Source organism: Mixophyes fleayi, chromosome 5 (genome assembly GCF_038048845.1).
Source record: "Mixophyes fleayi isolate aMixFle1 chromosome 5, aMixFle1.hap1, whole genome shotgun sequence".
Lineage (NCBI taxonomy): Eukaryota > Metazoa > Chordata > Amphibia > Anura > Limnodynastidae > Mixophyes > Mixophyes fleayi.
Genome location: NC_134406.1, coordinates 54,631,070 through 54,658,048, shown reverse-complemented (window position 1 = coordinate 54,658,048; position 26,979 = coordinate 54,631,070). Strand labels below are relative to the sequence as shown.

The window sequence follows — 26,979 nt, the reverse complement described above, 5'->3', positions numbered from 1 at the left end:
GTTTTGTATGTTGTTTGGGTTAAAGTTTAGGTTATGATTTATTTATTTAGATAGTTCATTAAAGAGATTAATCAATCTCTCTGGTAATTATGACCTCTATACTAACTAAGAGTATGTACTATCTCTGCTGTGCCCTACTCTTTAGAGAATACAGAGGGTACCAACTACTATAGGAATCAGTGATCTCTATGGTGACAGACAGACGTAGCTCAGTCCACCGCTAGTCAGATACAGATAAGTGTATAGGAGGTATAATCCAATTATTTTACCCAGAATGTATGTATAAACTTTTCCCATGCAATATAATAGCATAATGATCATGTCTAGTGATCCTCTCATGTCAGGTAGGTATATTACTCTAGGTCTACATATAATGTTTCAAACAGTGTAGTCACACTCATTTGCCTGGCAAGAAAGTGTCCCTAGACATTATTTTCATATGTTGCCAAGTATGGTCACGTTGGTTTGATATACACTACATTTTTACTAAAATGCCACCAGGATATTTTTTCAACCTGGCACAAACCGAGCTCTAGTAACAATTCCTATGCCACAAATAATGACAGTAACATTGAAACTGAAAGAAACACAACTATAAAGGCAGCATAGTCACAATTATTTGTTATATGATAATATATATATATATATATATATATATATATATATATATATATATATATATATATAATATATAAAAGCCTAGCGGCGTATGTTAGTGTGTGTGTGTGTGTGTGTGTGTGTGTGTGTGTGTGGAAAAAACTACCGAGTGACAGAGTGCTCAAGCTGCAGTGCCACCTGCTGGGCGGAGTTATATACTACACTGACCTACTAAATTCTTAGCATTATCTAATATATAAAAGCCTAGCGGCGTGTGTTAGTGTGTGTGTGTGTGTGTGGAAAAAACTATTTTCTCAGAAAGGGCTCATCCAATTGACCTGAAATTTTGTATACTGACATTATTTGACAAAAAAATTATAATAGTGAAGTCAGTTAACTTCCATCATCCCCCCTTCCCCCTGTGGGAGGGATAGTAAAGGCTAAATTTACGAGTTGAGGGCTCAAACTCATTTTCGTGAGGTAATTTTACCTCATGCACATACATGCTGTGTTAGTGTGTGTGTGTGTGTGTCTGTGTTATGTGTGTGTGTGGAAAAAACTACCGGGTGACAAGAGTGCTCAAGCTGCAGCGCCACCTGCTGGGCGGAGTTATATACTACACTGACCTACTAAATTCTTAGCATTATCTAATATATAAAAGCCTAGCGGCGAGTGTGTGTGGTGATGAAGATGACAAGAACCTTTTTAACACCTTAAGTAGCTTGATTTGACTAGAATGCATGAGTATCATGCACGGGTTAACTTGTGTGTGTGTATATATATATATATATATATATATATATATATGTATGTATATATATATATATATATATATATATATATATATATATATATATATAAAATTTTTGTTTGGTAAATGTAAATTCCTAGACTTAGAGTTAAGTTAAAGGCTTTAATTGCCAAATGTTATTTTCTGTCCAAAAGCAAAATATTTAAGTTGCTCATGAAAAATTGCACAAGCTTTATTCTCTGCTGTCGGTGTCCTCATGGGAAAGTCATATAAATGAGAGTGATACCTCCCTGTTGGTTTTAGCTGTTAGAAATTCTAAGCATGCTGAAATTGTACATAATTCTCTTCCAAAGGAAATAGCATTTCAGTAGTTTTTCCTCTGTGCCTCATTGAGTTATGGTGCTGCAAAATTATCCCTGTTAAATTACTCTACCAGATGGAAGCTTGCATTGTATATTTAGCTAATTAAGTTGTAGGGGACTGGAATAATATTCCCAAACATAATAACCGTATCAGAACGAAACTTGTACAATTAACATCATTTTAAAACTACATTTTTAAATACATTTCTGAGCAGGTGTATTTCATAATTTAATTAACAAGACAAATAAACTTTCTGAGTAGTAAAAACTGATTCGAAATGAAAGAGCGTTTACATGAAACTCATTACTTTTCCGTCACCACACAGTGATTTCATGCACAATCCTATTACCATTTGTGCTTTATTTATTTTTATATGTTATAATTTTATTTATTTTAATATGTTTTTTTATATTGTGTTTTGTTTTTTTTTACTTATTTGCGGGAACAACATATACTAAACTTTATTGCTAATGGCTGCCAAACATATATTTTTTTTCCTCTGTACAGCTTAAACATTTTTTGCAGCACTATATAGAGAAGTGTGGGAGAAAACTGTAAAATCTTAAAACTTTGTAAATTTGTGAGAAATAACCATGTAAATATTTTAAAATAATCAAAATAATCCAGCATCTCAACCTTTATACAAATCAATTTGGTTGTAATTAAATCATAGCCAACATGGATTAGCTGCTAATGCAAACTTTTTGGACCATGTGTAATATATAATCCTATTAATAAAATCACTTTATGTGGAGAGCACTGTTTAATTCCCTGTATCTATTTAAATAGAGCATATTAGGTAAGATTCCTAACAGAAAGAACATGTTTTGATAGATGTATGTATATGTGTATATATGTATATGTGTATATTTGAATGCATGAGTATCATGCACGGGTTAACTTGTATAAACATATATATATATATATATATATATATATATATATATATATATATATATATATATATATGTTTATACAAGTTAACCCGTGCATGATACTCATGCATTCTAGTCAAATCAAGCTACTTAAGGTGTTAAAAAGGTTCTTGTCATGCATTTGGGCCATAGCCCAGGCCTCAACCACCAACCACTCCCCACTTTCACCCCCGGCAACCACCAACCACTCCCAACTGTCACTTCTCCTTCAAGAAATATATATATATTTTTTTTAAATCTTTATAAACACTTTTAACAATTAACAAATTAAATTAACAAATTAAAAACATCTTAGTATACCAAATTTCAGCCCTTTCTGAATTTTTTTTCCGCACACACTAAGAATTTAGTAGGTCAGTGTATAACTCCGCCCAGCAGGTGGCGCTGCAGCTTGGTTTTATTTTTTCCACACACACACACACACACACACACACACACACACACACACACACAGACAGACTAACACACGCCACTAAGCATTTATATTATAGATATATATTTATAATATAAAGTTTCACTTACTATAAAAGCATACATTACTTTGCATCATATTTTACTGATCAATAATAAGGTTTGACATGACTAAAAGTCCCTCCTGGTTAGCAGCACATACTACAGAAATGCAGTCGTGCAGCTATTGGTTCAATCCAGAGTAACCAATCAGACATATGTTTTCATATCTAGCTTTGGATCTTAGCTGGAAGCAGCACATTCAGTTGTTGGTCTAGGACAGAGCAGGGGCGTCATTTTGTTTTCCTTTTTCAGACAATGAGTGGTAGGTATTTTGAATAAAAGGTATTGTATTTAGAAGTGGCGGTATGAAAAATGTAAATGAATGGAATTTTGTAGTTTTACACTGAAAGCAGTAAAGGAAGTGACAGTATGGTATACCACTGTATACAAGCCCAGCTTGACCACTGTGTGTGTGTGTGTGTGTGTGTGTGTGTGTATATATGTATATATATATATATATATATATATATATATATATATATATATTAGTGTGGGTGTGGCTAGCTGGGGATTAGTGGGAGTCCCTTTAACATTTTGCTGTGGAGCCTAATTTTTAAAGTGTGATCTCCTCTATTTCTCTCTCTTTCACTAATTTAATAACTTCTAATAATTGCAGGTCAACCTCAACAGGTTCAACCTTGTTTTTATGACCATTTGTATCTATGAAGCAAAGTGGGCTGCTTGCTTAGCTACATTCCAATAAACAGCGCCCCCTTTGGGCAAATAATTATTAAAAATAGCAGATTATTTGTTTGCCTTTGCTAAGTAATACATTTTGAAAAAATATATATCAAATATAGGGTTAATTTAGTTGGTTTTTTTTGTCATAGTCCACGTTTATTTAGGAACAAAGGTGCTCTCATTAAACACGTGAGCTTTTGTTACACCTGATTATTTTTACACATCAAAAGAATATAACATAACACAATCACATTTTTTTAAAGTGAACTATGGGTCAACATCTTATTACAAAATGTTACAAAACAAAATCCTTTTTTTTTTTTTAATTGGATAAACTTACTTTTGTCTATCAATATTTCATGTTTTTTTTTTTTTTTAACTTAAAAGGTTTGTATTAAGTTTTTAGTAAAAAGAATATGTACAAGACATGGCAGTTACAACAGAGTACAGTGCATAATGTAGATCCAATAAATCAGTCAGAGCTGCCCATAAACAAACAATAAAAAAACAACAAAAAACAATAACACATGAAACAATTTTTTTTATTTTTTTTTAGTAATGTTTCAATTAAATCTACTTTAAAGGACTTGCAATTAGAATCCCAAAGTCCATCATTAAAACTTAGTGGATCTCCCCTATAAAATCAGTGGAAACAAATGATGACAGAGAGACATAAAACTGGAAATTTGAGATGAGTGGAGGGTTATTTCAATTTCAATATGAACTACATCATACACAGTTACATACCTCAGGACCTAGAAATGTTTGTTCCTGGACACCAGGAAATAATAAAGTGGACATTGTGACTGTCTATTTCAGTATGATGGAGAACATCTGGCAGACATGTCTCATGAAGTACTCACTACAGCTGTGCTTTAATCACCATTGACTCACATGTACCAAGTGACTATAAAAAGATTATGGATTTTAAGAGGCATTGATATATGGAGCTAACTCAATGACATTCTTATGCATTGTTGTTTTTTTTATATGGCCATGAAAACACGTGCAGATTATGAGCATAACCGCCAACATTTCAGATTGCCAACTTGGGAAATGTATCAAGATTTATCATAGAAAATGTTTAAAAAATGATTAAACATTAAAATAAAAAAACTTCGCTGTAGCTAAGGTTGTTGACAATAACAATAAAGTAAAACTCATCATTTCAACATAAAAGATTGCTTTATTTTGTAATAATTTCATATTCCTCTCTTCTTTGCTTAACATGCATAGCAGAGAACAAGCAGCAGGGAGCAGAGGGTATGAGTCTAGTCTGACTCAACTGAGAACAGAGACTGGAAACTGTTTTAATACAAATGTTCTTAGAGAATATGTAGATATAAATGTATGTGTTTTTTTTCTAAATTTGCTTTTCTTTTTAAAAACAAAAACTCAATTGGTTGTATCCAGACTCATGAAAATGAGGCATCCCTCCTTTATATGCCTGTTTGAGAGTCTTTTTTTTTTGCTATCCATATCCATATTAAACGATTTAAAAATATGTTAGCTGTCATTTCTTGTTGTAGGGAATAGCAATGGCTATGTACACATGGGCTTTGATAAACAGCTTATATTGAAGCTTTGTAAATTGACTTTGCTTCAGAGGAGCTTTGAGACATAGGGCTAGATTTACTAAACTGTTGCCTATAGTAACCAATCAGATTCTAGCTGTCATCTTGTAGAATGTGCTAAATAAATAACTAGAATCTGATTGGTTACTATAGGCAACATCTCCACTTTTTCAAACTCGCAGTTTAGTAAATCTAGCCCATGGTCATTACTGTGTCTTAACGCTGCACTACAACATAAAGTATTGTGAAGTTCACATAGTGCTCTGACAAGAGTTCCCTTAGAAATATAGTGTTTTTTACAGAGACTTAATGTTTATGAATGCTGCAGGCAACACAAAGCAAACGCTTATAAGAAAGCGCGTGCAGATCTGTTCACTTCTGAACACGTTTCGCAGCCCTCACTAGGCATGTCTGATTTCAACACTCCTGTGTACGAGCCCTAAAGGACAGGGATGTAAGAGCCAAAATGCTGTCATTTCAATTACAATTCACTTGATGGATGTTAGCTGAAATTTGCAGTTTACCAGTAGATGGGTTAGAAATAGAAATGACAGATGTTGCGCTAGAGTTTTGCAGGGGAACAGACTGTTTCGCAAAGGTGTAAACACCCGGTGATACAACCTTTGATTTCTGCTTTGTTTATGCCAATTACACACTGTATTTGCAAGTTTCACTAAGTTTGTAGTCCATAAGTGGAGCTGAGATTGATTCTGATTTGTGGCAAGGTTGGGTATAGTAAGGGAGAAGTCCGAATTCCTCACGGAACACTTAAGGCCAAATGCTGCTTCAGTAATGTGTGATTGGTCCCATATCCTGGAACCCTGCACCAGGGTTTGGGGAGGTCAGGTGGTTGAAACAGCTTTTCATGGATTTCTCCTATAGCAGTGAACATGTAGACCAGTACTACACAACTCCAGTGCTTAATGACCAGTGACAGCAAAATCCCAAAAACAAAGGTCCTCCAATGGACTTTTAATCTAAGCGGAACAAAAATAAACTTTTATTATTTTGCAAAGTTATTGGAACTTGCTAGTTCACTTGGATGGAGTAACTATGAGGTGGTGAATTCACAACTAGATAAGTCTAAAGAAAATATTTATTGTATGTTTTCTTGAAGAAATCTAGGGATAGGTAAAGATGGGTGAGCTGGGGGAGGAAATTCCTCATGGTCTCTTGGTAATTAATAAATGAGAGTTTGAAAGCTTTATCACTGATCTGATCAGATTCCACTTAAAATATCTGTGTCAAATAAATATTAGATTTTCTTTAAGAAAGTTCAATAATGACAGTAATAAATTATAATTATATATAAAGTATTCCTCCTATCTTCAAACAAGAGCTACGTAGCTTCCTGAATCTCATGTTACCTATGTATAGTTTAAACTCTACAAGAGGTCCTGTTTTCTCACCCACCCCTGTTTCCTGTCTTTTTTCATTAAGTCCTGATTTGCAGTAGGCACACATCTGATACAAATGTACTTGTTCTCAGTCCCCAGACCATCAGAAACACTATGTCATCTGCACAGAAAAGAACTACTAGCCACAAATGTGGTTTACCTTAAATGCAGTGCTGTCTCCTGCCATAGAGAAACTCTCAGCTGAGAAATGTATGTTTGCAGTATGTATGTATACTTTCCAATGAACACTTATTTGAAAGAAAAAACATTGTGTTAGAATCTAAAGCAAGCTAGCCTAATATTTATTTTTTTATTTTAAAAATAGCATTGATAATTTGTTGTTTATTTCTATGCCTTTTTTGTTTAAAAAAATTCTAAGCTAAAATATATGTTGGCATTTCATGCTGAGCACCAAGATAAAACATTTGGGCCCCATAACACTGTTTTAAATCGAACCAACCAACCTAAAACAATATTTAGAGCCTGATGCAGATTTTTATAGAATTTGGGTGTATTTTACACTAAAGAAGCTGCACCTAAAAATAGCAGCAAACGCATTAGCTGCATCAGAGACACAATTTTACCCAGCCTATAACAAGCAGATAACTAGTGTTGGAGACTGTTATCAACCGCCACTATTTCACCGACCCCTGACAACCCACAAATGATGGGGCTTTCTAAGGCATTTATGCATCTTTGCCACAGTTTGCATCCTTTCACAATTGAACAAACATACCCTTACTGTACTTGGCTGGCGTTAGAACGCCCCCATCTCTCCCCTTGAGGTGCAGGCTGGCATAAGTGGTAGAATCACGCAAACCTGCATGCGCTACACGCCTGCACCCACTTTCTGGTTATATGGAGAGCGCTGTCACATAACATACGCTACGCAAACTGGCTGATGATGTGATTCACATCTCTGCAATGCACAAGTTACATGCCAAACCCTAAACAATGTACAACACTGCACAGGTATAAGTTCATACCCAACGCACAGTAATGTACAACACTTCAATACACAACATACATATCAACCCAAAAACAACACACTACAAAGCACAAGTCACATATCCACCATTAAACATAACACAGCACTGTAAAGGAGTACTCGTGTATCCACTCCCAAAACAGTACACAAATCTCCTAAGCACAAGTCATATCTCCATCCCAAAACACCACAAAACATCTTAACAGCATTACAGTTCTATAATATATATAAAAAAAAGCACACTATAAATATTTTAATTAGGCTTAATCTAATGTTGTCAAATATCATTTTTATGTTGGTAATACTCACATTTTGCAAATAAGCAATAAACTAGTATTATTATAGTCCAATGCCCAGAGTCATATATATTTAAATAAATATTTCTCTGCATTTTCCAAAAAATAACAATGTAATAGATGTTATCTGCCTCATATGTGAGTTCTTTTCATTTTATTTGGAACTTTGTCATGAGTGAGATAATATTTGCTTAGAAACAATGTTTAGCTCTTTATTAAACAAAGAAGCGTTACAAATCAGATCCGCTTTCAAATATGTATTTTAGCCATTATAATGTTCATTTACGAATATGTGCTTCTATTTATCAGTAAAGTAGACACCACGCAACAGTTCTAAAACTCATAACTGTTACAGACCACTGGGAAAACCCTCACCACATACTATTTTCATCGCAACCACAAAGTTGTCTGTGAAGTGCACCAGAATTGTTGGGGTCAGGTTGTAATCTGTGCCATCACCATCCCGAGCATGCCCATGATGGGTATACACTTCCCTAACTTCACACTTAACTGACCACTGACCGATCTCTGTGAGCAGCATGCCATGAGAAGGTGCCACATGGCAGGGGAGCCAGTTTGTCTGTGCAGGGGTCCCTGGCGTGGGAGCGTTGGGTTAGCATTTAAATTGCCCCACCAGTATTCAGGCTCTGCCAGTTTGTACCTCACAAAACAAAAAATGATAGTAGATTTGTGATTAAAATATTAAACCAGCCCCACAGCCCTCTCCATCATGACATCTCCTGCTGCCTGGGAAAATATCACCCTAAAAATACTATTGTATTTAGGCTTGTACAATTGTAACCGTATATTGTCCATAACATCTCTACTACTAGCATTATCCATAATACTGATGTCTATAAATTATCATATAATCTGGTCTAAAGATGGGTACATATAAAATACTAGAGGTCATTTATAACACGCTAAACTGAGGTACAGTGCAAAATACTCCTTGGTGATGTCAGAGTGCTATTTTTGTACAAGTTTGCCTCAATTTGTGCAGAAGTGTGTGCATGTGTGGAACAAAGTGTGAGATGTGCAGAGTATCAAGAGCTCAACCTCACCCTTGTCCTGTACTCTGGCTTCCCATTGCTGCCAGGTAAGAATACTAAAAGGATTAGGTAGCAGGGAAATCGGTTGTCAGGGTTAGGGCTGTATGGTGGGATGAGGTTAGGGTTAGATTGCTAGTATTTGTAAGGTTTGGGTTAGGCTGCAAGAAAGGAAATCTTACTGTGAGCAGGGTAAATCGGGGACTGCACCAGCACAGCACCTGATTTGTGCAACTAAACTGCAGGTTTAAATATTTTAATATAGTGCTTGGTAAATTTGATGCAAGCTTCTTCACCTGGGGGACCGTTTGTTGCACCGTAGGACATTCTGGTCAGATAAACCGATGCAGTCTACTGAATATCGTTGTATGAATGCAATAGTAGGGAACGTCGTGCAGGTGCAGAGTAATCCAGACGCCGTCTGCTGTACTGCACCTGACCAGAAGCATCTTTTCCAGCTCACATCCTGACATGTGTTATTCCTTATGCTAAAGTGTTCACATGTTTTTTCAATGAAAACTTCTATCTCAGCCTTTCCTTCTTATTTGCTGTGTACATATCTACTGAAATTAGTATCCCCTGCAGCAGCAAAAGATCAATTAGTTACAATGAAAACCTGCTGTTGCCAGAGACTTTTCTCCCTTGATGAATTTAAATAAATACATATCTTAAATCCCTTGCACACAGTACTGGAACTGGATTTATTCTTTATTATTAAAGCAACAGCATACAAATACACATGTACATATATCACAGAACTTACTGATGGCAGTAATGTATATTGCTATATGAAATATAAAAGCTAGTCAATAAATAATAGCAATAGTAATTTAATAATATTTTACTCTACAAACTTTTTTTTTTTCCTGTGTCCATGTCATTACATATTTGCAAACTTGTCAATTCTCCTGCGATATTTAGGGGTCCAACTAGATATGAGCAAAGATGCTGCAAAATTTTGCACAAATCCAATTTCATGGTTTCTGTTCTATAATGTTGATATCTTCCAGTTACGCTTTTGTCTTACTATTCTGCAGAATAATGTTTCAGACAGTTTCGGTAAATTCTGTGGAGGATCTCCAGCACCCCGCTGCTGAAGTTTGCCCATGCCTTTGGGGCTTTACTGTGTGTGCACCATTCCCCCATACTCCCGCGTCCATACTGATCCCTACTCTGCTCAGAGTGGGAACACGAATCATAAAGGGGCATGTCAGCCACACCAAAAAAGTTATATTTTTCAGGGCAGGGTGGCTTGGCGCTGATAAGCGCAGCAGCCTGCTGCCGTACTAACTGGGTTTACCGTTGACCCTGGCTGGGATACTGATGGTGTTAATCCATCCTGCCCTGTGCTTTTGTTAAGGATAGGCCTGGGAATTCTGGGTGGAACAAAACTGGCAGCAGAAATTCAACAGGGCACACTTGAAGCCAAATTCCGATGGAGAACCGTGCAAAATTCCACAGCCAAATGCAGAATTGGGCAAAAAGTCTATGGAACAATATAAAACATTTTGGGCATCCCTAAAGAGATGCATATAACATATATTTCCATATGGATTTGGCTTAAATTATAGTTGCCTATTCTCCAGTACTTTCCGGGAGGCTCCCAAATTTCAGGGAGTCATCCTGGACTCACTGAAGAGTAGGAAATCTCCCAAACACTTATGCTATTAAGTCCTGCCCCCACCACTCAATGCCACAATTTTTTAAATTCTTTTTAATAATGGGGGCCAAGTTATTGTTGACGTGATGGTGTCACACCACGCTCCCTACACTTTTCACATGACATGTCTTCCGTCCGCCTGGGAGTCTCCCGGAGGACAGGTCTTAAAAGTTGGGGCAAGTGTGGCTTAAACATGATAACATCCTGTTTTTTTCCAGGCCCATGCTTAAAAGTATGGATAAAAAGCACTTGTAAACACCTGGAATGGCGTACATAATGCTGTTTATGAGTTGCACTTGCATGTTAACGTGATAAAAACAAAACACATTGTAGCAGTGAGATTGTGACCAGCATTTTGTCTTTTGGCTTTAGCAGGCACTGATAGAGAGGTCTTTGTGTCATATATGACAGTGATGGGTGGACAGGAAGTACTTAACCACTTTCCTGTTGAAGTTATCAGCAAATTATTTACATTTTTTTTTGCATTTTATTTTTGAACCAATTATTCGGTTATATTAAGTTACTGTTAGTGAAAAGCCTCAACATATTCATGTTTCCCCTCTTTCAATTCCAGATTGAATGTTTTCATTTCAATATTTTATGTTATGCAAGGTTACCTTCTCAGCAGGCAGACATATTCAGAGACATGAACATATAAAAAAAACCTGCTGCCGATGTGATTGAAATGCAAAGTGCGAGTAAAAAGTGCATGATAAAAATAGGAAGGCAATCAGTGCCACCGGGCATGAAATACATTCATATATAAGTTCAACATCTCTCCAGTGAATACTGAACAGCTTTTTCTCTGAGCCAAGGGAGCAGATCTCACATTAGTTAGACACGACTAGTGTGGAAAGCTCCTATGAAATGGATCTTATCAGAACTACAAGGAGAACCATCATTTTTCTTTGAGACAAGGGACAGTTGCTTACTTGCAAAAATGTGTCATGTTACAACTACATACACGCACACGCTAATTATAACATATGTATAGGTCAAGTGTTCAGGGTTATTAATTATGCAGTTTATTTCCTGTATTTTTCCAGTATTCCTGACAATAATGTTGATTTAATGTACCCATGTAATATGTATCTTGATTTATTTAAATTAACTGCTGATAATGTTTACAATTATAAATGTAAAAGTTTAAAGAGTTTATCAGAACTTTGATAAAGGCATTTAAGCATATCAAACTTTCTCTATTTAATGAGTCTAAAGTAGCAGGAGAAAATCGAAGTTACTTAACAGCAAAGGACAAATGTACAATAATCCATGTAACCAAATCTAGTGAAATTTAGATCCTGGCAGTGGTGGAACTACTGCTACTGCAGGATGTGCAGCCGCTGCAGGGCCCAGGGGGAGGGGATGAGGCCTCCAATCTGTTCCTATTAGAGCAGAGGGGGGGCCTCCTATGAGCACAATCAGCACTTTTACATGCTTAGACCTGGCCCCCGATCTGTTCCTCTGGGAGCAGAGCGGGGGCCTCTCCTGAGCACAAGCCGCACCTGCACATGCTTAGACGTGGCCTCCAATCTGTTCCTCTGAGAGCAGAGCGGGGGCCTCCTTTGAGCACGATCCGCACCTGCACATGCTTAGACCTGGCCCCCGATCTGTTCCTCTAAGAGCAGAGCAGGGGCCTCTTCTGAGCACAAGCTGCACCTGCACATGCTTAGACGTGGGCTCCGATCTGTTCCTCTGAGAGCAGAGCGGGGGCCTCTCCTGAGCACAAGCCGCACCTGCACATGCTTAGACGTGGGCTCCGATCTGTTCCTCTGAGAGCAGAGCGGGGGCCTCTCCTGAGCACAAGCCGCACCTGCACATGCTTAGACGTGGCCTCCAATCTGTTCCTCTGAGAGCAGATTGGGTGGCCCTGGAGGGTGAAGCAGCATTCCTTGGCCCACCCCAAAATTTTGCAATGGCTGCAGCTCTGCAGCATTCTGTCCCTTCTATTCCTGTTGTGCAGTTGTTAGGTTCCCAATAGAGCTGAAACCTAGTTCCACTAGGAAAGTTAGTAACCTGAGACACTGCAAACTTCGCCCTCCCTTTTATGGCTAGTGGCACTGAAGTAGAGGAAGAAAAGCTAAATTTGTAAAATGTAATTTTTAAGAAAAAAAAAACTATAAAAAAGCCCTTGGATCCCATTATTGAGAGTCACATAGTGCCAGTCCTAGCAATGCTCCTGTTGTTGTGGTAAGGGGAACTTTTACATAAACATTTCTAACTGCTCCTTTTTATTTGGGGTCAACTTCCATTGTTCTTCATACTTTCAAGTAATTGTAGGACCAGCCATAGCTCAAAAATAATTATAGAAAATCTGTGTTAATGACAATTCTATAATTATAATTATTTGTGTAACATAGATTACAATTATCTACAAGAATGCTCAAAATGATTGGCATCAAACATGTTTTTATCTTAAATATTCTTTAAAGTGAACCTGTCTGTCGCACACAGTAAAGGTAGCTATTTTGTAGGCTGAACAGTATATATGAGAATGCAGCCAATCGCTTCACTAGGGGCGGTTGTCTGTGGCAACGGTAGGAGCAGCTACTTCCTAGTGCATCTCATGACTATTGGTTCAGGCTTCCTCCAGTGAGTGTAAGGACCAGATCTACTGTAAAACATCCTTTCCATAAAACATTTTTGTTTAGATAAAAATCATGCTTTCAAAATCAAAGAAAAACCTATGTTGTTAATATTGAAATAAATAATGTTATCTTTAGATAAACAGGCTATGATATTTGATTGTCATTACTTATAATGACCCAAAATATGTGTTATTCATTGACAAACAATTACAGAATAACAGATTTTCTGCAAGTCCTAAAACGGGCCAGTATGTCGGTCTGAAATATTTAGAAAAAATATTGTCGTTTTGCAGTTTTCTTTAATTTCTTGCATTATTTTAATTTAATTTCAGCTTCAGAACCTAACCTGAAGGTTCGATCTCGTTTAAAACAAAAGGTAGCAGAGAGGAGAAGCAGCCCTTTACTGAGACGAAAAGATGGAAATGGTATAAGTTCCTACAAGAAGAGAATATTTGAGGTGGCAGGTACGCTGATTGAGTTATATACACATATATATTTACTAAACCATAGTTTACTAAGAGGCCTGTCTAAATCAAGCAAACGTTTTCTAATTCTATAATACAGTACAGACAAATACTTTCAGTTTGAATGAATGTCGATGCATTAAGAACAATGGTATGTTCCCCTTTCTTTGCGACTTTTGGCTAAAAGTTTTTGTGAATATTACCCAAGACTGGGTGCCTCAATGTTCAAAACCGATAAGGCTAAGGCATGTTGTATTATCTCAAGTGCTTCTGTTTTTCTTATATTCTATAGTTGCTGGTTATGTGCATTCAGAAAGGATGTTATACTGGTGTACTGTCATAGATAGGAGCAGAACAGTGGCAGACTTAGATTGATAGCCTGTTATTATGACCTTTAAAAATCTACTATGTTTATCTATTGGTGACACAAGTACACCCCATATGTCATGTCTTGTAAAGATCCGGAAATTAAGATGTTTAGTAAATGTAATGCTGACAGCTTTCTTTTTTTATTGGGACACCCTTGATGTTTTCTTATTCGGACATTATGTCCCTCTGCTTGATTTTGGACTTCCAGTAATACAGTTGTAAGTGTCTATTTCCACTGATCATATTTATTCCAGAGGCAAAAAACAAGCGCTGGAAATATTATGGCAGATGGCAACACTGAAGTTAAGCTGTTTTTCACTCCCAAAGTCTAACAAGATCATATTGAAGCAGTACTTATATTGCCCAAAATCTCCAGGTGATTTGGTCTTGTTGTCCAAATCTACTTTTGTTAGATATTGTAAAATGTTATACTACTATTATCATTCATCATCATCTATTTATTTATATAGCACCACTAATTCCGCAGCGCTGTACAGAGAACTCACTCATATCAGTACCTGCCCCATTGGAGCTTACAATCTAAATCCCCTAAATACACACACACAGACCGAGAGAGACTAAGGGAAATTTGATAGGAGCCAATTAATCTACCAGTATGTTTTTGGAGTGTGGGATGAAGCCAGAGCACCCAGACGAAACCCACACAAACACGGGGAGAACATACATACTTCACACAGATAAGGTCATGGTCGGGAATCAAACTCATGACCCCAGTGCTGTGAGGCAGAAGTGCTAACCACTAAGCCACCATGCTGCCCTATGCCATTAATATTTTATTTTATTTATATAGTGCCAGCGTATTCCATATTACTGTTAGCCATGGAAAACTATTTGAACATGAAATATTTAACAATACAGTAACTAACAAAGAAATAAAGTGTGAGAGGGATATGCTCACCAAACTTACATATAGAGGTTTAGCTAAAACTTTGGGGACTCCAGAGCAAAATTATGAAGGAACCCCCAAAGTTTCTAGAGCCCTTCTCACCTTTAATGAGCTGTCAGGCCACCGCCTCTTACTGCAGTGCTCGCTCTGCACTTCACTTCCTGTTCAGAGAAGAACAGTAGAGTTTCCTACTCTTCTGAGCAGAATTAGTCCCTTGTGCTTTTCACACTCATAGTGGAGAAGGGTCTCTAGTTGTACGGGTGTCAGCTACATGGGGCCTGAGAGTGGCTGGGCCCTTACCAGCTACTATCCCTGCTAGCCCAGTAGTTATTCTCCTGCTTATAATCTGATCTATTGGTTACTTGGGTAATCAAACATAAGGCATAAGTGAACTAGCCATTTATATATATCACAGTAATGCAACAGATCACCCATCTATGGTAGGGCAGATGTATAGACAGGGCCTGAACTAACTGGGTAAAGTCATAGAGTGTGGGAGGTGAGGATGGTATGCGTTTGTTAGTGGCAGACCAGAGATCACAAGTAATGATGTATAGAGACTATAGAAAAAATACCGAAGACTGCAGTATTGTTGGAAGGCTTTTTAGGTTTTCACTGACCATTAAACGCTGCACCCACCTATTTTCAGCAGCCATATTAGAATCAATATGTTTTAGAAAACAATTACAGTTCAATAACATTTCCTTTATAAATAATAAATAGCAATTATTGTTCAGGTGGGATATTATAAAGATTCCAAATAAGTTTAGAATTTGCAAAGATCAGACGGTGAGAGATCAAGATACTTGTTTTCTGAAAGCTGCTTGTTGGAGGAAGACTGAGCGCTAACTGGTGTTTTAAACACAAATTAGCCCGTCGCTCAGTTGGGGAGCTCATTAATGAAGCATTTAAATGTTAGAGAGATGAAATTAACTGATGGATTAATGAAAATCTAGATCTACTGGTTGCTTTCTATCAAGAGCTACACTACTATTATACAACAGTGTCACACAAACCTCCCAGTAGCAATGAAATTAAACCAAGCATGAAACTACCCCGTTCTCATGTTTTGTTTTGTTTTTATACTGTCTGGTCACCATATGGGATGAACAACACTAAGCACCAGGTTGGCCACAAGCTGAGGGCCATTGCCAGATGGAAGGTGTAGATAAGTTTTTTAACACTTTGGTTATACTAGTTTGTTCTTAGGTATGCTTTTAGTTAGCTGTTTATGTATATATTCTACCATGAAATGCATTTGTGACTGATGTCATGCAAGATGGTTTTTCTGTTTGATTAGAAATAAATAAATAGTTCTTGACACTGGCAAACCTTTCCATCGAAAGCATATGAGAGTGAACTAAACCATAGTGATTCAACTGATGGGTCCCTCTAAGGCCGTCTTCTACTACCTTCCACCTTTACTATTTTAATAGTATTGGCCCATAACCATGGTGTTATAACAAAACACATTACCCTCTTTATGTAAATGCTTCAGACAGAGGTGTCACACAAATCAAAGTTTGTGATATCCATTAAAATCTAAGATAAGATAAGCTTTGAACAGTGGGTTCATCTATGTGGAAAAGGAAATTCAAACAACACATGATAATGCTAATGATTCAGATGTACATATCAGCTTCAATTTATTTTAGGTTTTGTTACCTTCCACGTTGTCTGCCATACAGAATGTCCTCTTTATCATATTAGTCAGCTGATACACTAAATGGCATTACTTTTTTTGATTGGTCAGATGGTTCAGTGTATGACATCATTTACTCTTATTTGTAAGCTGAAACAGTTAATAGCATTTTTTTTATGAATCAGTTTATTTAAAGGGTCTGTAAATCTGTGGAAACCAAGTTTGAGTTTGAATTTTCATTCGTACACATAGCAAGCTCTTCACCCCAATTGATTTAGATTTTGCCTAACATTGCAATTATTCTGAAAAAAACAAACAAACAACAATAGCATCTTCCCAAGTTCTTTATTTTTCTACAGCAAGCCCCTTACCCCAAGTTGTTTTTATCTTTTGTTAATTGCATGCTTGCAGCAATAAATTTGAATGGGGAATATATAGGCCCCATTGCAAGCTGAGCCATGGACAAACAACCCAACACACCATGTGAGCTTGGTATATAACAAATCACAATTCTTAGGATATAACAGGCCTTAGGGTAGAACAGGGCTTAGCGTAGAATTGGGCTTAGGGTAGAACCGGTCTTAGGTCTAGAATAAGTCTTAGGGTAGATCAAGTCATTGGGTAGTTTCTGCATTGTTATGAATCATCTGTTACTGTAGTAATGCTGCTGTATGCTTTCTACATGTGTATATGTGCTACATATTCATTGTGGCTGTTTTACATTATTCTAGAGTCATCAGTCAGTAGCAGCTCTCCAGTGTCAGGACCCAGCTCTCCAAATAATGGTCCAATTAGCATGGGTGTGGACAATGAAAGCTCTATCTTGCTATCCAACTCTCTCCCTGAGGTAAGAGAAAAGTGTGTTCATTTACACAGAAGATCTTGGTTTTACCTAGTGATTAGGGCCATCATGAGTAAGATAACAACCCAATAACCAGTTTATTAATTGCGTTTCAAACATACTGCATAATATATGTTTGTTTATGGCATATATTGGGAAAAGCTGAAGTATATGTCAGTTAAATATTTTCGGAATAAACCACCTCACTGCACAGACAAGTGGATTGCAACAATCTCATAATTTAGCTACAAGTCCGTGGACTATTAACTCATTGTGACATAGAAGTATTGACACAGATACCCAAATAAATATACCAGCAACGCGATTCCACAACTTTAAGATTTCCCAAATATTGATCATAGATTTTGTTCATGAATTTTGCCCTTTCCTGTTCCAGTTGCAAACACACTATAACTAACAACACAAGTCAGGGGCCCACGCAGGGGGGGTTTCTGGGTCTCCAGAAACCCCTCCCCTCCGCTATCGAAGTGCCCCCACATACAGCACTGTACTATACAGTAGCCACGGTGCTGTATTGTATACATCACCGCCACGAACGCTTCTTTGACAGCGCCGCGGCTGCTGTATAGTACAGTGCTGCCGAAATGGAGCTGCTGCGCATGCGCGGGCACATGTGCGGCAGCTCTCTCTATTTTTTTTTTATTTATTTATTTTGGGGGGGGGAACCCCTCCTTAAAAATCCTGCCTGAAAGTTGTATAATTTGTTACAATCTTGCACATATAAAACTGGTTGGATGCAAGAAAATGTAAATAATGTCAATAATAAATCAGATATTACTGTACTATCTTTAACAAATGCAACCTACCTACCAGAAATATTTTAATATTTTCGGTGGAATCTGACACAGACTTACCACCAGATGAGTAAAAACTTTTGGCTTGTACCAATATAATCCCTCACATTGCATTGTTATGACATATATACTTTCAGTAGAAAATAAAATGTGCTTGCACAGCAGAATCTTTAGGTCATCAGCAGGACATCCACTGGGAGCCTCAGACACTGCTACTTCCAGCCATTCCATTCATAATAAATGAATTGTTTGTGAACTGTGATCCTGGGGGCAGGTGTTTGACCCCTGCCCACTGATTAGTAGCCCCCTGTGGACTCCAGAAGAGAAAATAATGTTACACTGATAGCTAACATGTGGCTTTATCTTGTAACCCTTTGTAGAAGAAATCAGGGATGTCAAATTGAGGTATCAGAATAAAGACTTCATTACTACACAATTAGACAATTAGGAACTGAGTGTTCAGTAATGAAGGATTTAATGCTCCAGGTAGGCATTAGAGCCTGCTGTGTCACAGATCTTCCTGTCACTTAGAAAGTTCAATAATAGTAACACTTGGTACAAAAAAAGATTTCTCTGTGCATTTATTCAGTTTCAGACTCACAGTACATTAGAGATTGCGGTTTTGAGTTTTCCATTACTTTGGGCAAAATTCATTATAGTTTCTCTGCCAAGGGGAAGTCAAATATTTTTTCTGTCTTAGATGAGGAGGATCCAAATCTTTTGTCTATTTTTTTTTAAATAGCATTCTTTCTGTGGTTTGGATCAATGGGAGAAGGCAGGTTTCAAGTCAATAAGATCTGATATCAACTACTAAACTACACAGTTAATACCCAAGATTGAGCTGGAATTGACAGAGAAACAATGGCACCCAGTGTATAGAACTGTATAAATATATTTTTTTTCAACTGCATGAAATTGACAAAATTTGTGGTTATAAAGAAAGCAAAAAAACAACAATTTTTTTTATGAAGAGTGAAAATCACAAATGTTTTCTGAATATTTTAGCACCTTGATTGTCATTTTTTAAAGGTCATGTTAAAAAGTAGACGCTCACTAGAATAATCATGATTTTTGTAAATCTTGCGTTTAAGTGATAAAAAAAACCTTTTAATATCTTTTTAATGAAGGTTTTAAATAAAGATAAAGGTTAAAATTTACATTCTGTTATGATAAATGAGAAAAATGTCTTAAAAATGAAATTGTTAACTTTATAGAGACTGATTCTCTTGTATTTGTGAATTTGGCAGCAATAAGCCCTTTATAAGCTCTTTTTTTGTGGTTATTATTATTGATTATTTATATAGCATCTTTATAATATGCATCTCTTTACAGAGCATATACACTATATGGACAAAAGTATTCAGGCGCTTAACCATTACACCAACAGAAACTGTAATGGCATTGTATTCAAATACATATACTTTAATATGGAGTTGGTCCCCCTTTTGCAGCAATAACAGGAATTTGAGCCTATTCATTCTGTAGAGCATTTATGAGGTCAGGCACTGATGTTGGACGAGAAGGCCTGGCTCGCAATCTCTGTTCCAGTTCATACCAAAGGTGTTCAATTGGGTTGAGGTCAGGGCTCTGTGCGGGCCAGTCCAGTTTTTCCACAACAAACTCATCAAACCATGTCTTTGTAGTCCTTGCTTTGTGCACTGGGGCACAGTCATGTTGGAATAGAAAAGGGCCTTCCCCAAACTGTTGCCATAAAGTTGGAAACATAACATTGTCCAAAATAATTTAGTATGCTGAAGCATTAATATTGCCCTTCACTGGAGATAAGGGTCCTAGCAAAACCCCCAAAAATCAGCCCCATACCATTGTCCTTCCTCCACAAAACCTCACAGTTGACATAATGCATTCAGGCTGGTAACGTTCTCCCTGCATCCGCCAAACCCAGACTTGCCCATCTGACTGCCAAACAGAGAAGCATGATTCGTCACTTCAAAGAACATGTTTCCACTGCTCCACAGTCCAGTGTCAGTGTGCTTTACACCACTCCATCCGACGCTTGGCATTGGTCTTGGTGATGTGAGAATTGCATGCAGCTGCTCGGCTGTCCATTCCATTAAGATCCCGCTACAGTTTTTTTGATTACATTAATGCTAGTGGAAGTTCGGAACTCTTCAGCTATGGAATCAGTAGAGCGTTAGCGACTTTTACGCTCCATGCTCTTTAGCAGTTGTTGACAGCGCTCTGTGATTTTACATGGTCTTCTGCTTCATGGCTGAGTTTCTTTTGTTCCTAAACACTTACACTTTCTAATAATACCACTTACAGTTGACCGTGGAATATCCAGCAGGCATGAAATTACATGAACCCTCTTATTGTAAAGTTGGCATCCTATCACAGTACCAGGCTTGAGCTCTTCAGTTTGTATCACAAATGTTTGCAAATAGAGACTGCATGGCTAGGTGATTGATTTTATACACCTCTGGAAACGGGTCTGATCAAAACACCTCAATTCCATAATTAACAGGTGTTACCAAATACTTTTGTCCATATAGTGTATAATGATTCGCACCAGTGCTTACCCCATTGAAGCTTACAGTCTAAGTTCCTTATCACACGAACACACACAATAGAGTGCATTTTGTTAGAAGCCAATCAACCTACCTGTAAGTTTTTGGACTGGAGCACTTTACAGAAACCCACATAAACACCGGGAGAACATACAAACTCCACACAGATAGTGCCCTGTTTAGAAATGGGCCTTCAGATCCTTGTATATAAATATTGAGAACTATAAGCAAGATTGTTGTTTCTTATAGCGCTGTGAGACAACAGTGCCACCCACCATGCTACTAATTTTGTAATTTTAACCATCTGATGTTTGTGTAATCATATTGAGATAGTGGGCATCATACAACATTTATGATTCTTGTATTGTTAGGACATAAAACACAGCACCCATGCAGTTTAAATTCTTGATACCTGAACCATTTAACCAGCTTGCATTACATATTTTTGGGTCTTCAGCCTGCATTTCTTTTAACGACTTAATGGCAATTGTTTTTCTGTGCTCTTTTTAATTACCAGAGCTTTTCACAGCAATAGGGAAGAACTCACATATGCACAAGGCGCTTTGACTGGGAAGGTCCATAGAAGATACAACCCCTATACCTGTGGTAGTTATGCCCTTGGGTATATTAGAAATAAGTTAGGCATGCTAAATTCTCACTGACAAGTGTATGGGTTATAATGTGTATCTTTTTCAGATTACATTTACGCCACATTCACAACTGGGAAATAGCACTACACCCATTTACATCATTTTATTGCTTGTAATTATAGTTTGGATTACAAATATACTGGTTATATTATAAAAACAGGTGAGCGAGTCTCCTGCAGTTCATTTCACAGAATGAGTTGCTATATTTGGCCAATCATTATTAACATTTATTTATATTGCGCCAGCAAATTCCATAGCGTTTTACAATTGGGAACAAAGACAGTAATAAAACAACACTGGGTAATACAGACAGACAGAGAGGTAAGCTCGCAAGCTTACACTCTATGTGCCAATGGTTCTTGTCAAATCAATTCTAATTATTAGTAATTTAAAAAATATATGTTTTACAGTTATTAATTTGTTCAATTAGTTGCCATTTGTTTACATTTGTTTACATTTTATATATAAGTTGTTCAAAGATGTCATTTTAAAATAATATTTCATAGCAAATTCAGAACTATTTTTCAGCTCCACCTTCATAAACAGATTTACCGTCTGCAAACACTGAAATGCATAGAAACATGGACTTTGCTGAAACATTTTAGCTGATCTATAATTATAAATCCTATTACTTTAGGAGCTTGTAACTGTATGGTATAAGATATTAAATTCAGACATAGTATGATCTGTAAGATGAGATAATGATTATTGCTGTCATGTGTCCAAAAGTGAATGCTAATGCCAATATTATTGGTATTTTGAATTCAAGCTAAAAGTACTAGTCATACAGTATTCTATAAAAACAAAAATCAAACACGGTGAGAAGTTACACTTCCAGATACTATAGGTAACTGTGCATCTGGCCAGGTTGTAATTTTACCAGTTGGGAAAGAGGAAAGACATTTTGAAGTATATTTCTTACATTTATAAATACTCCAAATCAAATTATTTAAATGAGCATTTTTTTTCTTTGCACATAAATATGAGAGCATGATGTATTTATTTTCATTGGAAATACAATTAAAAATATAAAAATCTAGATTAACTATAGCTACTTTTATATTTAGAGTTTTATAGACAAAGGTCCTTTGCCACATTTATAAATTATGTAGACATTATACATATATTTGTAAACTACCCTAGATAAGTTATGGTCATATCCTTTGCAGGGCTCAGTGGTGGATCCAGGGGGGAGCCAATCGCCCCCAACCCACTAGGGGCATGCACCCTGGGGCTGCACACTATGTGCAGGTCAGTGTTGTTGTCAGCACAGACAGACAGACAGACAGACAGACAGAGAACCCTAATCGGCCGTATGTAGCATACTCTGATTGTCTGTCTGCGCTGGCAACAACACTGATCTGCACATAGTGTGCACCCACAGGGAGCCCACCGGTAGAAGATTAAAAAGGTGGGGACCTAAATGGTCCCCCTAAAAATACCATCTAGCTCCGCCCAAGGCAGGGCTGTTACACTGTGCCACGCCCACATCTTGCCAGGTACCACCGCCCATCCCAACAAGAGCTGACATGCTCCCTCCCCATTTTTTACCTTGTGTGGAGCGGAGCGGAGCGGCATGTTCTCCTCGTGGGAATATGGCTCCAAGCTGGGACACACTCCCTACACATTACCAGCATTCATTGGGGTTCATTCCCACTCTTCCCGTTGTGCTCTGCCATGCTCCCAACCCACTTCATACCTTGTGTGGAACAAGGGTGGAGCGAGATGCCATCCTCTTGGGAATGTGGCTTTAGGCTGTGACATCATAGCCCATCACCGCCACCGCAGCTCATTAACAACATGGAGGAGCACCAGTTGGCAGCTTCTCAGGTAAAACTCTGCCGACTGATGCCCCTCCTTGTCAGTGGCTGTTGCACAGTGAGGGGGCGCACTAGGGACAATACAGACAAAGAATGTGTTACATTGTCACTCATTCAGTTTAGGCACCTCCTAAAACCTGGCGCCCTAGGCAGCCTCCTTATTCTCAAGGTACTTTGCACTTTGAAGATCTCCAGAAGGCGTTGATGTTTGTATTAAGCATTTGCGGTTTTAGAGAACCCCAAAGTAGCCTCCAAACAGTTATTTGCTCTAAAACTAATATTTGCTCTTGATGTCTTTCGTGTAGAGTAAAAATTGCTCCTGGATGTAATAACTTAATTGCAATCTTTAAACTATCTGATGGTGACAGAAAAAGAGGTTATTTACTAACAAAGTGCAAATGTACAGTAACTGATGGCAACCAATCAGGCACTTGTTTCATTGCCTAACCTGCGCTAAACCAAAGAAAGCAGATTGCCCATTGGTTGTAAGGGGTTGCTGCACATTTGCTTAGTGAGTTGGTGTGACATAGGACTGATTCTAAGGGGGTTAGTTATTAACATAGGGATGATTTACTAAAATGATTCACTAAATTTACTAATCATTCATGCCAACTATATGAACACGTCTGTTCATTTAGAGAACTCAATCAGATTAGGTGAAGGTGAAATTATTATTTTTAAATCATTTTGTTCTAATCTTATTGAGTGTTGAAACCCTCCAGGTTGAAATACAACTCTTACCTCTAGTTCATCATCATAGCTGCAAACTTGCACAGTGCAGTGTATATTGTACCTACAGAACATGCATTAGCACTACACTGAGGTTGCAGTGGGTTACTGCTTTGTGCAAATTACTAAATAACCCTCTACTGATTAAATGTAGTGTAAAACAATGAGATCATCGATAGAGACACTCATTCAACTAACAGTTTTGGATCTTCGTGACCTTGTATAACAGTAAAAGTTACAATTAAATTATTCTTTCCCATTAACAAGTGACTTTCACAGTGCAGCAAATATTATACATCTATAACCAGGGGCAGGCTGGGTGGAGGGGGGCATCTGCCCCCCCTGGGCTGGTCCCATAGTGAGCTACCTTGGGCTGGGTCACTGGGCCATCTGCATTCTTTAAAATGTTCCTAGTAGGCTGCTGAGTCGAGTCTTGCACCCCGGGCTAAAATTCACCAGCCCTAACCCATCTATAACAGGACTATTATTTATACATTGCTACCGTAAATCTTTTTTTTTTTACCTATTGCACATCTAAGTTTTTTACTTATTTTTATTTTTTATAATTGTCAATTTTTTATTGCTTTCTAAAGGCAAATAGCTAACCCTATTTCCATTCCCTATCCCCTTTGCCTCCTGTAACCTATTTTTATTTTATATTTATGAGAGGCAAAGATATGCACAGAGACATTTTCCCACATGACCATTACATAAAATTCATGTTCCCATTAGGACTTGTGATGTATTTTTTTTCTTCTACATTCTAGTTATAACAATTTTCCACCTAAGGCTAATAAAAAGGTTAATGGCTACCATCCATCCTAGTGGGGATGTTGTTTAATGACATGTTACAATGAATGACTAGTTTCTTGATTTACTATAAATACAGTAATGTAACACCTTTTACTACTGTGCAGCCTTTTTTTGTTTATCATTCTACCCTTGGGTACACACAAATGTCAAAGAGAAATTTACTCATCTCAACTCCTCTGGCCCACTACTGCCTGAGACCCAGCTATAAGCGGCATCTGAAAACAAAACTGGACCACGAAGGTTACATTTGTGAATAACATCCTGTATTTTTGTGTTGCTCTGCTCTTCACTGACAGCCGAGCATTAGCAAAATTTATTTTCTCAAGTTAATTGATATCCCAGATTTATCCATTACAAAACCAGCAGCCCTTCCAACCTCTACATGCTTGACAAGTTATTATATTTACTTAGTCAATCCTATGTGTGCCGGATCCTTCTTGGAGGTGGTCTATTATCGCAGACCCATATGCTTTTTGTTTGGGAAGAAAGCAGTCACTGTTGTCATACTGTTACACAGGGTATTCTTTTTCAGTGATGTGGCTCCCCCGGGGATAATATTGTGCCATACCTCTTAATTCTAATGGAGCCTATGTGGCTCTTATTATGGAGAGATGCTGAATTAGGAAGACGGGTGAAAACACACAGTGCAGTAAGAAGGCTGTGTTAGACCACATGTGGGAACCATGCATACATTGTTAGTAAATCACATGTATTTTACTAAATATTTACATGAGCTAGATGATAAAACATTTTTTTATTTTTATTTTGCATTTCTAGGATGTCTTAATGTAAAACTGCAATTGTTCCACATTTGTTTGTAAAATATTTTTTATTATTTACATTAAAGAAAGTAACAATCTATTTGCTAACATTTGGGTTTTATTTACACATTTATGAAAGTAATGGTATTACATTTTCTTGGATACTAAAACATTCAACTGTGATGTACTTATGGTTACCTGTTTTCAATGGATATTGGGTTTTTGTAAGTGCTCAGAGTATGTAATTACTTTGTTTTGGATTATTTACAGATTGAGACGTTCCTTAAATCACGTAGTAAGCATAGTTACCAATATGATAACATAGGTTCTGGCCCAGTTTGCTGCTGCGCTAGTGTACATAAGCACCTTTGGGCCCTAATCATCAAGGGACATAAACATCAGTTTTGTGTGTATAATCCGCACAAGCACTTTATGCATGCCCAAAATCGGGCCATACGCCACAGAGCGCAGCCACGTTCAATTAATTTCTGAACGCAAATGATACTTGCTACAGCCTACGATTTCAGGGTGGGAATAGAGCAAGGAAAGGGGCTTTCACTCCCTTAGTCAATGTACAGTAAAGACGTGCCATAGTCCATGTACAGTACGGGCATGCCATAGTCCATGTACAGTAAGGGCATGCCATAGGCTATGTACAGTAAGGGCATGCCATAGGCTATGTACAGTAAGGGCATGCCATAGTCCATGTACGGTAATGGCATGCCATAGTCCATGTGCAGTAATGGCATACCATAGTCCATGTGCAGTAATGGCATGCCATAGTCCATGTACAGTAAGCGCATGCCATAGTCCATGTACGGTAATGGCATGCCATAGTCCATGTGCAGTAAGCGCATGCCATAGTCCATGTACAGTAAGCGCATGCCATAGTCCATGTACGGTAATGGCATGCCATAGTCAATGTACAGTAAGGGCATGCCATAGTCCATGTACAGTAAGGGCATGCCATAGTCCATGTACAGTAAGGGCATGCCATAGTCAATGTACAGTAAGGGCATGCCATAGTCAATGTACAGTAAGGGCATGCCATAGTCCATGTACGGTAAGGGCATGCCATAGTCCATGTACGGTAAGGGCATGCCATAGTCAATGTACAGTAATGGCATGCCATAGTCCATGTACGGTAAGGGCATGCCATAGTCCATGTACGGTAAGGGCATGCCATAGTCCATGTACAGTAATGGCATGCCATAGTCCATGTACGGTAAGGGCATACCCTAGTCAATGTAC

General features: G+C 37.6%; 1 protein-coding gene across 1 annotated transcript in view; it reads left to right on the top strand.

Annotated features, from left to right (window-relative positions):
• HDAC9 (histone deacetylase 9) overlaps positions 1-26,979 on the top strand; it is a 397,896-nt gene that overhangs the window by 351,480 nt on the left and 19,437 nt on the right. Inside the window, 2 exon segments of the mRNA XM_075212212.1 lie at positions 13,725-13,856; positions 17,506-17,621. Of these exon segments, the coding sequence (XP_075068313.1) occupies positions 13,725-13,856; positions 17,506-17,621 (248 nt within the window).